Genomic DNA, 14038 nt, shown 5'->3' with positions numbered 1-14038 from the left:
TTTCATGCCAAGAAAAAACTAATATTTTGGAAATCCTGCTAATATTATTTGGACATGTATTTAGGGTTCCCCCTACATGGTGAGTTGGTTTATTTGTTTGCTTTTAATGTTACCAATGTTGTTATTGTTTGGCTGCAGTCATGCMARTGTTTCATCCAAGTASTATATTTGCTGATCACATGCAAATTTTTAAAATCTTTATCCAAATTTTGAACTATGTTCACATGAAGGTACAAAACAATTCACCTTTCAATGATGCTGAGTCAGCACCTTAGAAACCATATCGTGTCACACAGTAAACAAACAAAACATTAAAATTTATACACACCAAAAAAAAAAAAAAAATTCTATTTTCAGTGTTCCCAGACAGAAATATTTTATAGTCCTTTTTATTGAAACGAAGAAACTCCTAATGCCAGATGGAACCAATACTGCAAGTCACTGCATGAGGACTTCTTACAGACTTTGTAAGGAGTTCAGTATAGATCAGGGAATTTCAGAACTACAYCCTAATTTGGTAAAATCAGGCCATAAAACTGATCTGAGATTGCCTGGTCTTCTCAGTCAGATAAAGACTGGGCTCTTTATTAACTAACATATTAAACATAGAAAACACTGGGAAATAAAATATGATTTGTAGTAGCTTTATCAAGGAGGGCTCAATTTCGGTATTATTTATTTTATAATGGTCTTTATTTTTCCTTAAATATTGACATAAGTCTTCAATACTAATATAATATACCCACATCAAAAGAAAAGTTAATTTTTCTGAAATTGCATCTGTGAGTAATTTTTGATAGAGAATGCATTTCTAYTCACTCTATTTCTATCATGGGAAGAAATATAAATATTTTTTCACCCAGCAACTTTCAAAAAGAAAAGCATTAAAAGATAAATTACATTATTTTGAGATAATGGGGAGTTAAAATAGGAAAATACTGAATAGTTTAACCAATTACATTCGGTTTTGGTGTACAGTATTTAGGGTTTGGGATTACTGTCTTTGTTTGTTGGTGTTTTTTCAGGTCATAGAGTAGTTTAAGTTATAAGGGACCTTCAAAGGATATCTAGTRYGAYCCTTTCACAAAGAGTAGGGACATYTTCAACTAGATCASGTTGCTCAAAACYCCATCCAATCTTACTTTGAATGTTTCCARAAATGGGGCATCCACCACTACCCTACACATCTGTGTCACTGCTTCACCACCCTTATTGTAAAAAATTTCTACCTTTTATGTAATCTAAACTGACCCTCCTTCACCTTAAAATTATTACCCCTTGTCTAATTGCAACAGGCCCTGCTAAAAGTGTGACCCCATCTTTCCTGTAAGCCTCTTCAAGGTGTTCTGGACCCCTCTCTTCTCCAGGCTGAGCAGCCCCAACTYTCTCAACCTGACTTCACAGGAGAGGGGCTCCCTTTTCATTGCCACTCTAACAGGTCTATATGTTTCTTGTGCCGGGGAATCCAGCTATGGTTGAAGTTTGATAAGGTTTTTAAGAGGAACGGCACAAGGGATTTGTTGTTTGCTTTTTGGTTTTTTTTTGTTTGTTTGTTTGGGTTTTTTTTGTTTGTTTTTTGGGTTTTTTTGTGTTTTTTTTCTTTTTTTTTGTTGTTGTTGTTTTTCAAGAAACCAAAATAAGTTGTGTACATTTTTATCCTTGGAAGACCTGCAATTCTATCAATTAACAGCTCTTTTCTACACCAGTCTGCAACTGGGAATCGATGAGTTAATTTTCTTTTACCAGATACAGTTTAAATCTATGGTAAGATAATAGGATTTCATTGATTTATGGTCCAGGAGACTAATAATRGAGATTCATATAAGAAGATAGAGAAACAATTATTTTCCTTATTTGTTATTATCTAACAATTCAGGTAAATTTATCCTAAACTCATTCCCAATAGTCACTGCAGAAAGGCACAGTCTAAAGCTCTTAAAAATATTCTCACATTCATCTTTTAGAGACTATTACTAAACATCCCYGCATATGGACTAAATACAGAAATCTGTGGAGGTTTTTCTTACTCAGAACAGACAATGTAATTTCTGCAAATGAAAATCTAAGAAAAAAATCATGAAGTATTTCTTCCAATGACTTTTATAATCAGGTTTCCCCCCCCCCCCTGGATTTCTGTTGTTCATTAGTTATTCTATAACAAAGCCAAATGCGTTATTTGAAAACTTTCATTAAAACAACAACAAAAAAAATAGAACAACTTATCCAATATAAAATGCATAATGGAGAACAGTTACTAAAGTAATGAAATTAAATTAATTGCACTGAATGGAAAACATTTTCCAATTCATAATTTATGTATATTCATTTTAGTTTATTTTGAAAATCTTACAGCAGCAACCRCAAATGAAATTATATTACAGAGTAGCACAGAACAGTATTTCTCAACACAGAAATATAGCAGGTACCTGATGTACTTTAAAAATCCCATATTGAATACTTAGATGTACCTAAAAAAATTGGCCTAGATATTGTTCTTATATAATTTAAGTGATTTTTTCAGAACAGTTATGATAAGATTGATGGTTACTGGCCATTGATTCATACAACTGTTTTTTGCATTGCATCTTTTTAGATCTTAATCCTCTACTAATAACTCACAATAACTGAAAGTTAAATCAAAAATTTWAAAATTTGCAATTCCTTTTTACATTAGCAGTTTCTAAATTTGATTGAAGAATTTAAAGATTCCTCTATATGGGACACTAAAGAACTTGTTAATGGATTAATRTGAATATAGTAAAAAATACAGAGCTTTCAGAATTTTAACAGAAATGCTGGTCTGAATAATTTTAGTTAAAACACTATAAGTGCAGTTCTCATAAACAGAATACTGTCTGTGCTATRAGACCTGTATTTTATCATTGCATCTATTAATAATTGCACTCAGCTAMAGAACAACTCTTAAAGCAAAATTTTATCTCTGAAGYGCTCAATTACTATATATTTGCAGCCATAAAATTTCCTTCAATTTAGTTTTATATTTATTCAATTTTGAGCTTGTTTTAAATTTTTGTTTTYCTTCAGGATAGCTGTCATTTTAACTTCAGGACCCTACACATATCTCTAGATGTAAGAACTCCTTGAATGCTACAGAAATGTGGCTTGCAGAATTCAGGGCCTGGGTGGAATATCACTGTATTAAACAATAAAATTTAATTGATTGTGGTGTCCTCAGAATTTACGTTCCAATTTTACTGGACAATGAAAGCCATATATCAGAAAAAAACCCTAGACATATAAGGAATTATTGCTCTTTTATTCATCAGCTTCAGAGTGATAATAATCTTCCAAAGGARAAATATTCAGAGYGCCATGGAATATTGTCCTTATGATGTTTGTTAAATATYACAAAGTTAATCAAGAAGAATATTTGCTAACACTGTTGAATCAACAAACCAAGATGTTCTTAATAAAACTTTTCCAAACACGCGTTAAAAAAAAACATAAAAAGCTCTTGTCTTTGGCTTTAACTTCTAAACACAATGTGCAAGTATCACAAGCAGTATGCAGTGCAACAAAATATGCACAAAAGATGCAAAAAAAAAAGATTTTTGTTTTTAGAATTAAAAAAGTTTGGTTTTGGAGAATAAAGTCCTGAGTTATGTCATGTCCCATAAGCTGAATTATAGTATTKATGTGCCTTGAATTATGCTCATGTAGATGTTGTTATCTACTGATCTCTTCACTGTAACTCTTGTATTTCACAGGGAGATTAATTTCAAACTAATGTGGAAGTCTAAAATACCTCAGATGACATGCACTCTCAAAATATTTATTCCTCTCTGTTGTCTATAAAAGGAACCTCTCACAGATGGACACCACTCACTGCCAACAACCAAAATTAGATAAGATGAAGCCTTATCTCTCCTCATTTCACTGGGCCAAAGGGCTTTTAAACATACATGTAGACTTCTCAGGCAATATAAGAAATTTAAGCCATATCTTTGGAAAGTATGATTTAAAGATTTTTTTGAAAAATATGTAAAATTTCTGCTTACATTTCAATTTTTACCTCTCTGTCTATGGCCTTATCACTTAAAACCTTATTTATTTAAAGAAAAAAAAACAAAAAAAGAAAAAACCCACCAAACCATATGGCCTTAAAAATTTTAAGTTATCCTTCGTTTTAAATATGTTGTCAGACTGTTCCAATATAACTATTAATAAGTGCCATGAGAAGGGAAAAAAGTGAGTGATGAATATTTTGCCAGATTCAAAATGTTCTATAATGACTACATAAAATTTTCTAAATTAATTATCACAGGCAAAATAGCTTTCTTACTTTCCTCTTCAGAATCATTCCATATGAAGCATACATCTAAAATGTTTACTGGACAATGTTTCTTTATAATACAATGAAGTTAGTAATGAGCTTAATGAATGTAATAACTACACAGTAATACCACRTAAAACTATTATGGAACATAGTCTTTTATTTAATGTTGGGTTATTTCATTTTGAAGRGGAACTTTCATTGCATGCTTTCATTTATTAATGATTAAACCTTCTCCTCTCAATGTGAAGAATAACTGAGCACATAAAAAAAAAATATTTCATTCATAGACTACTCAAYTGAAAGTATCTGAATCATTGAAATYGGCAATGTCATGGTAAAACCTTATTCTTGGACTTATTCCTTTACTTGTCTGTGTTTCCCTTCCTTTCATCCTTTTTACACTCATTAATTCTGCATTGTATTCAAGCTATTTTCTKAAACCCACACTGACAAAAGCATTCTGATATAAAATTCTCTGGCAAACTCCTTGTGGTCCATCAAGAATTAATATATTTCTCAAAATTTTCCATTACAGTGAGAGCCTTCTGTGTTACTATTAGTCATAATTTTTCCTGACTCACCTGGATACCGCTCTGCCAGTCTCACTGAGCTTCCCATGGACATGCCCAGTTCTTCTGAAGAATTCTCAGGAGAGCATCTAGGGGTACTTAGCAAGCTAAGATTTATGAAGGTCCTCCTATGTCTAATTTAGGGTGAAAAACCCTACCCAAAACCGTATCAATTGATTTGAATTTATTCTTGTACCAAGCAGTATTAACGTCCATTGCGAATGAAAGTACTTATTCACAGCATCCAGTATAACAACACATGGTTAAAGAAGCAGGCAGCGAAAAATCATGCTGGATCTTACTACCTTAAATAAGAAATGCCTCATGCTGCCCCTCTCTCTCCGCTCTTCTGAACCTTTTACTCATTGTGTTAGCTGTTATAAATAGTRTCTTATTTCAAATAAAGAAGAGAGGATTTTCAATTTCCCTATGAACTGATAGTTCTTATTTAGGAGATAACTTGATCTCACTTATCAAGCATAATAAGTATTGTTTCACTTCAGTGGTATTGTAAATAGTCTTGGGTTTAGGCAATCCGTCCCCTCTTTTTTTATTTTTTTTTTTTTTTTAGTTGTTCTCTAATTTATATTCATCTATAAATTCTTCCTTTTCCAAGTCGTGATCTCCAGCTCCATTTCACTTTGCTTTTCCTGTGCTCCTGACACTGAATTTGTACCAGCTCTGACTCCTTTCTCTTTTCCATGAGCAATTTAATTCACATTTAGTTAAAATGGCACACAGATGTCTCACCTGGAGGGGCTGGGGAGGAGAGGATAATTTTCTTTCATTATAGTGTTTAAATAAGATCACAGAAATTCCAGCAAGAATCAAAGTTGATACATAGAAAGAGGGGCACTACAGAAACAAAGGAGTAAGGAAGGAGTAGTAAATTAAGGAGGAGGAAGAACAGAAAAGAACATCACWCTTCTTTAAGGCAGCAGCTGCTTGTCGGAGCATCTCATTTCTCTGTGGAACTGCAGCCACAGCCACTGCGTGTTTGAGTGTCGAACCCACTGAYACAGCTTGTAGAGCTGCACATTTGCTTTCAGCTAATGCCGCTCATTACTTGCTGCTGGGTAATACCAGATACATTCTTGGCTATCCTGTTGTTACAATRAGTTTGAGGTAATAAACCTCTAACATTATTTTTTAATATATTAAATACTGATTTTTACATATAGAATATAAATAAACATACACATATATACATATGTATATACACACTGTCTTCATTTATTTTCTGCAATCATACTTTATGCCTTTGAAAAATTACATCCTGTTATTTTGTCGATTGGTTAGTGATGATCATTGAATGTTCATGTTTGGACATATATCTGCAGGGATGCTCATATAAATATTTTARCTGAGAGGACTGCAAAATGGAAGTTGGCTGAAGATTAGGGTACAGTTTTCTTTCTTCATTTCCTTACCCAGAAATCTGTTATGGAAACTTACTAAAATGTTTGTCCTTGTTTCAGCCGGGACCGGAGTTAATTTTTTGCAGCAGCTGAGAGGGTGTGGCTGCGGGTGTGTCTAGGAGGTTATTATATACAACCAGGCATTGCCAAAGGTTGGGACAAGTGACTCTGACTTCCAAAAAGAAGAGTGTGGCTTCTGGTCGAAAAATGTTTTGGCATTGTTTGCCATTGTTCATTGTCTTTGGGTCCTCATGAGCATTTATGCATATGAATCACCCTTTTCTCAGTATACTTCTGTAATTAATATTGTTGCTGTTATTACTGTTCTTATCTCATTGCTGTTTTCAGTAAATTGTTCTTAACTCAACACGTGATCTTYACGTTTTGTGCCTCCAGTTCTTAATTCCATCCCACTGGGATGGAAGAGGAAGGGGAGGAGCGATCGAGCAGTAGTGTGGTTTGTAGTCTTGGTGAAAGAACTAAATTGGGGAATACCATTCCTAAACCACAACAATATTTTACACAATTTCCAAAATAAATAAATTGAGAAATAAATAAATTAACCATTCTAGAGAATATAAATACTTCTGTGGTTAAGTGAATACAGAAATAGTATTCAAAGTATTCAAAACTGAGGYATAACAGGTTTTGTTGGAGGGCTTCTGTGTATTTTTTTTTTATCTTAACTTCTCTTACGGAGTGTGTRTTTTTGAATTTTATTTTGTTTAAGCTTAAGTCAATTAACTTTATTCTATTTTGCTGTATTTTTGAACAAATAGTGTTATTTCAGCTATATACATACTTGGCTTAGTACAAAATGGGAAAAGTAGCGAAATTAAGTTGAAGTGTAAATGAGTTGACACAGCCCACTCTTTCCTGCATTTTCATGAAACTGAAATGTCAGTAGTTTTATAAGATTATCTCTTTTTCATAGTCAAAAAAAATGTCAAGAACCTTGTAAATGACACAATGTTTGGTTTATTTCTTCAGACAAAAGCWTTAATTATTTATTAACAGATCCAAAGTCAAAGCCAAAATTACTCCTCTCTAGATTAACTCTCTTAATTAAATGTAAAGGAGTTTTACTATACCTGAGGTTAAATCAAACTCAATAATTTGACTCAAATAGTTACTGGAAAATCTTAACTAGAGAAAAAAAATATATTCTGTGACAATTCTGTTAGCAATCATTTTGATAAAATGTATCARTCTCTTGATAATGCAATTGACTTCAAAGGACATTCTGCTTCTATATCTGCCATACTATACTATACATAAGGGAAACATTGCTCTTTTGAGACTGCATGGAAATAGAATGTCTTATTACTTTATGTATAAAGAGTAGATTAGTGTCTGTGTAAGGAAATTATGGAATAAGAATAAAAATTAAAACATCACTTAAAGTAGTATAAAATGAAAAAATTTATCTGCACCTTACAATGATCAACAGAAGGAGAGTTTCCTCTGCTGTCTCTGATCCTGCAGCAGCCTGGCTGCCTTCAGACTTAGAAGAAGAGCTGGGGTAGTTGAATTATTTCTCATTATTTCTTGTAAGATGCAGTGTTTGCCAGTAGAGGTATAGTATGATACTAATATGACTATAAAGCTCTCAGAACCTGGTCATTTAGTTCTTGATGATGCTGGAACAGGCACAGGAATTCCCTGCAAGTCTGTCTTGTTCCATGGAGCACAGTGCAACATCTGATATGCAGAAATTAGAGATTTTAGGTTCCATGTGCAATCTTCCTTCTAAGCCCTCAGGTAAATGCACTGTCTTACAATGTCATTTGAAAAAAAATAATTTTTCTGTTTGTTTTCTGTTTCTTTTCCTCCCATGGGATTGCTATTTAACACATCACTGAGTGTTTGATACTCAGTGAATAAACAGCTATTTAATGCTTCCTTCAATCCCCTTCAGTGCATGGCCTCAGATATTGTTTAGCCCGGAGCATTCAAATATGTCTCTTGTCCAAGTGACACTTAACAGTTCTAACCCTCTGATCCTAGAAAATAAGGGCCCGGCTGCCATCAGTACAGGAGATGAAAACTCCACACTCTGCAAGTCAGACCAAGTATTTCCAGAAAATGCACGAATGGCATTATTTATACATATGTATGTGTTTGYTCTTGAACAAATTGATTAAGGTAATGGAGATTAGATATCCCTTCTCTCCAAGGCTAGGGCAGATTTTTAAGACTATCTATGCTAGGTCTTAAAATCAGTTTCAAAAATGCATTACGTTTTTCATAGYGGAGGCAGAATTCAAACATAACTGAGGAATTTTATTTCTTTTGTATTACTTCCCWTACAATAAGTGTTTTCAGCTAAACTGAGAAACATTCCGTATTCTTTCTTGACAGCATAGGAGAAATCCTTAAGAAAGATCAAAGCATAAAAGCTTTTAAAGAGAACTTTGATATTAAGAAATATGGGGGGTTTTATCTTATCTGAATAATTTGTCTGATACAAAAAAGTTCCAAGCCTTCATCTGATTTTAGATTTAACACCTAATCTGAGCTAAAATTACTCTACCTATATTAATATGCATCAGGAATGAATACTATGTGTGTGCCTGAAATACAGACAACTTTTCTTTAGCTGCACTTTTGCTTTCATAGCAACCTAACAGCGCAAGTCCTGCYTGTTAATATTTCCTGAACACCTCAAAAGTGATGGTCACATTTTCCCAATGCCTACTGGGACCCTGGTGTTTACTCAACTGCTTACATTGATCCCACGAGAGATCAAGGGAGCTCTCATCAGTCATGGGMASAAGAGTTTCCCTRTGAGARTGGTGAGGCACTGGAACAGGTYGTCCAGRGAAGCTGTGGAGGCCCCATCCCGTGGAGTGTTCAAGGCCAGATTGGATGGGGTCCKGAGCAACCTGGTCTAGTGAAAAATGTCCTTGTCCTTGCCTATGGCACTGCATTGGAACTAGATGATCTTTAAGGTCCCTTCCAAACCAAACCATTTTATGATTCTATGATTCTATGATTCTATGATTCTATGATTCCATGGTTTACTGTTGTTTTAACTTTTAATAGTGTAGACTCCTAAGGAGGAATTTATGCAAAGTGCCACTGATCAATTTACTAAAAAGGATGCAACCAAATTGCTTGTTTTCCATAAATACTCAATTAATTTTAAAAGGTAGCATGTAGCAGTAAAAGCTACACTGAATCAGAGGAAGCACACTTGTAGTAATGCCAGCACACACAGRGGCATTTATCACAAACTGTGTTACATGATGCACCTCTCAGTTGGTCAAACTCAAAGGAAATGTTTCTCCTTGTTCTGCAGCCTCAGGTGAAAYACTGTGCTGTTTTTTATGAGACTGGGAAGGATCATTCCTTCTTGAGAACATGACTCTGACAATCTGTTAAGCAGTGTTGTCCAGCTGTTCTACTGGTGAACTAGAGTWGCTAACTTGTAAGGACCCTGACATGGAGTTGTGTTCTGTATASCAGCAAAAACAAATGAGGATGTATTTTAGGGATCCCCTCCCCCACATTGTATCCTTTGCTAGAGATACGAAATTCCAGTTTGAGGGACTGTAATCAAACTGTCCTTGACAGTACTGATTTTTACTTTTCTCTGAGGAGCAAACCTATAGTGTTATTACTTTTTTTTGTTGCATTTTGATATTTACAGTGTGAGTGGCATAGTTTGTTTCCTATTCCCTGATTAAAAAAAATTAAAATCAATTAAAACAAACCCACCCTAGAGGTAAGTGAGAAGGGAAAACCCCATTTCTATATATACTACCTCAACTTCTGTGTGAGTTACAAGTCTGCCTACTGTACCAGTTCAGGCGATGATCTACCACGTTCATCAGTAATCATGTCCACCTCTCTCTTCGACACACAGCTTTGGTTGCCCATCCTTCCAAAATTCCAGGAGAATGGTCAATTAACATCATGTAAATTAAAATGGTCAATCAACATCTTGTAAAGAGGAATTTTGCACTATACCCACCAACTTTTATATCTGTCATTACTGGAAACTCTGGAATTTTCCATAGGAAGTCCCRCCTACACATGATGAATGGTACAGAGTGGAGTACTTTGTGTAGGGGCACCAGGTTTCATGGCCACATATAAGCCACAGGATTTCCATCCACCCCTCCCAGAATCTGATAAGGTTTTTTTTTTTGTTTTTTTTAATTTGTGTACTAGAATGTAGAGGTTTTGAAAACCTTACAGGAAAAAAAAAAATACCACTGTGCCATACCCTGGTTATAACTTGCTTCCAAAAAAACCTGGTTTTTCACACTTTCTCACTTTCTCCAATTAAAACACAAATAGCATTACTGTTAAAGAACATATTCCTATCTTGAGTTCAGTAGCAAAGAAATCATGCAGCTAAATTAGAGCTCTGGTAAAATAGGTTACATAAAATACTCTCTCAGTGTCATTTTCTTATTATCTTTGATAGTAGTATGGGGAGATTTGAGACTATTTAGCTGTACCTTGCARAGTTCACATACATATGAAAATATCTTGCGTATTGTGTGTCTGGGAAATAGCTGTTTATTAGAAATGTAACTAAGGAAAGATCTGCTCTGAACACACTTTTATAATGATGTTCATTTAATCTTTTATTAATGTACGTGTAATTCATATCACAATTTAATATTTCAGCCTAGAGTTTTGCCTGCTTTGAAATTCAGAGCTCTGGGTATACTAGATAGAATGTTACTATATGTATATTTCTTTTATAAAAGGAAACCAACACCCAAAACTGTTTCTAGGACACAAGTTTGTGTACTTTGACAAATGAATTATCAGTTCAGTGATATGACTATAGCCTATATACAGTAAAAACTTTTAGATTTACCATACATTTTGTCAGTAGTTAAGAAGTACTAACAAAGATGTATTCTGCATGTTTGTTTGTTTTTTTTTTTTTATTTTTTTTTCTTTACCTTATAACTATATCATAGTGCTTGCTACAGGTACATGCAAATTCTAAGTACATTTTAAGCAGAAAGTGCCAGTTTGTAGTTAGAAATATTTAGAGTGTTGCTCTAAAATATTCTAAAGTGTGARTCAAAGAATATATAAAGTATAAAAGTCCATTTGAATGAGATGTAGAAACATGCATAGGTCTGAATGTTGGAACCAGAACCTTTAAGTAGTTCTCTGGAGCACGGTCATGCAAAACAAAAAAACCCATCTGATAAACTAAGACATGAGTTTACATCATATCAGGTCCTCTATGGTAAATACTTCATTAACAAATTGTGTAYTGTAATGAATGACAATGGAATAATCCAGTGTGGTCGAAGGGCTTGTTGCCTATAATAGAAAAATTCTTTGTGCAATTTCTTCACAATATCCATAGTTAATGCAAGCTGGTTAGCCAGCATTCAGTTGTGCTTAGGCTACTCTCTTTTTTTTTTTTTTTTGTTTTTTGTTTTAATTAAATGTGGATAGGACTTAATATACACAAAAACAGTGTCACCAGCATAGTTATGTATCAATAATTTACCACCCAAGCTTAACATTAACTAGCATCTATAACATCTCCTAATACTTGAGATTTGGCTTTCTGTGAGGTAACTACCACAGCAGGGAGTCAGATGTTGAGATTTTGTCATAACAGAATATGCTTATTTTTGGCTGAATGTTTTGACACATGCATGCACACCTACACTTTGTGCACACGTTCTAACTGTTATTCTTTAATTAATGAAAAAAAATCGTTTGGAAATACAAGTTTTAATCATAAAGTGGATAGAGGAAAAAACCCTCACATTTCTCTCAACATAATAGTTACATAACTAGTAATACGTTGAGGTTGAATGACAGTGAATCACTGTTTTGTAAAATATTTGAGGTTTGGGTGGCTTTTTCCTCTTCTAAGTGGTGTACATATGTTTGTTTTTAACCATTAATATTTGATTCTTTTTTCTTTCTTCAGGTTGACTGGTATGAATCTACCTTCCCCAGTTATCAGCAGTAAGAACTGGTTACGACTCCATTTTACGTCCGACAGCAATCACCGAAGAAAGGGTTTTAATGCTCAGTTTCAAGGTAGGAAACCTATAAAAGTGCAGCAAAAAGAAACCCTTTACCTTTAAGCATCACTAAAGAGGGGTGAAATTTGCTAATTGTATTTAATTACCACAGTTGTAGTAAAAAGCTGACTCATACTACTACTGCTCTTACACTGAATATCTGTTCTGCTTGTGTGATCAGACATGTCTAGGGATTTACTTTTGGAAAATGTATATGTGCTTCACAATGCAGTTTGATCTAAGTATGTATTTGCTTGCTCACTTTTTCTGTAATAAATTGCTTTGCATTCAGTCTGATCTTTGCTTTAAAAACATGCCTGGAATGCAAGTTGCAGAAAGTCAATTCCACACAAAGGCAGGCTCCTATCTAAACATTTCTTCCTTTATTATCCAAAATCTAACTCTCATCCAGAAGCTACATTCATGATTTGGAAATTTGACTCAACCATAGTATAGTACAAATTATATTTCAGGCTCCTGCATGTATTTGCATATACAACTTTAAAAGAAGACAAGATGTCAGTGTCRCTGTCATTTCTACTTATGTTCACCTAGATACTTTATAAAATGCAATTTTTTGGAATGGAATCTTTATTGATTTTTGTACTTCATAAAAAAACTCAAGATGAAAGACATGGTAATTATACTGAAAATAGAAAAGCTTCTTAATTTATTTGTGCCTTTAAATTCTGCACTTACATAAGCTGTTTCAACCCTTTTACCCCCACACCATCAAATCCTTTAGGAGTTTAGACATTCCTTTTTTTTTTTCCTGAAACTGTGGGACCTACATGATTTTTGAAATTACAAATATACTACAACTATATATTTCTGGTCACTAGGGCATGCACGTGCAACAAAAGGATTTAATATTCATAGTTCTTTTAGTTTTAAAAATATTTTGAACATTTTATCTAAAAAAAAAATCTTGACATTTCATTTCATTTTGGCAAGCACAAGTATGTGATCCTCTGCACTTACAACTTCTCCAAAATGTACTGAGGATGCATGTATAATATCACTACTGCAGACTATGAATGTAAATGCACTGCTYATGTTAACTCTGTGTCTTAAGCCTGTTAACTGGGGTCCACAAAAACAATGTGACTTGTCCGCTGATGCACCACCTGAAGACTGTGATCAATGGAATAACAAGGGAGAGGTTTGGGATAAAGTAACRCACACAGAAAAATAGCTTTTGTTCTTCTTCARTACATCYTGTCTCTGGACAAATACTCACCAAGGAGTTAAAGCTTTTGGGAAATATCTGGGGAGACTGTTGTTTCAGAYRKGTCTCTCTTTATCTGCATAATACACCAGATAYTGGGTATAAGTGTAAATTTCACTGATGTAGAATTCACCTTGAATGACAAATGGAAGTGTCKTATTGCAATTCAAACTCTTACAATTACATAAATTTCCTTTCTTAATTATTATTTTATTATTATATCTCAATCATTATTTTGAAATGCAGATTTATGGAATTTTCTGTATTAAATACAAAGATCTCTGAATTACATGAGCCATAGRTATCTATCTTATCAGGCTCAATTGCAATTAAACAAATTCCTATGTAGTGATATAAGCATAAATATTCAAGACACATAGTATTTCAAGACACATARGATGAAAATTCAGAGTGGTGTAAAAATCCAACAGCTTCATGAACTTATTTTTATTACATAGCATTAGTAATTATATGTATTTGAAAACTAAGCAAAAGTAATAATATTT

General features: G+C 33.7%; 1 protein-coding gene across 1 annotated transcript in view; it reads left to right on the top strand.

The window, feature by feature from the left end:
- The window catches only part of CSMD1 (CUB and Sushi multiple domains 1), a gene marked incomplete at its 5' end in the record, with an annotated part of 494218 nt that overhangs the window by 121795 nt on the left and 358385 nt on the right, over window positions 1-14038 (top strand). The window contains one exon of the mRNA XM_057371364.1: window positions 12208-12320. Coding sequence (XP_057227347.1) covers window positions 12208-12320 — 113 coding nt within the window. The remainder of the gene's footprint in view (window positions 1-12207; window positions 12321-14038) is intronic.

The sequence above is a fragment of the Malurus melanocephalus genome, unplaced genomic scaffold (genome assembly GCF_030028575.1).
Source record: "Malurus melanocephalus ecotype Western Australia unplaced genomic scaffold, MMel_1.1 scaffold_6, whole genome shotgun sequence".
Taxonomy (NCBI): domain Eukaryota; kingdom Metazoa; phylum Chordata; class Aves; order Passeriformes; family Maluridae; genus Malurus; species Malurus melanocephalus.
This window is presented reverse-complemented; position numbering and strand designations above follow the sequence as displayed.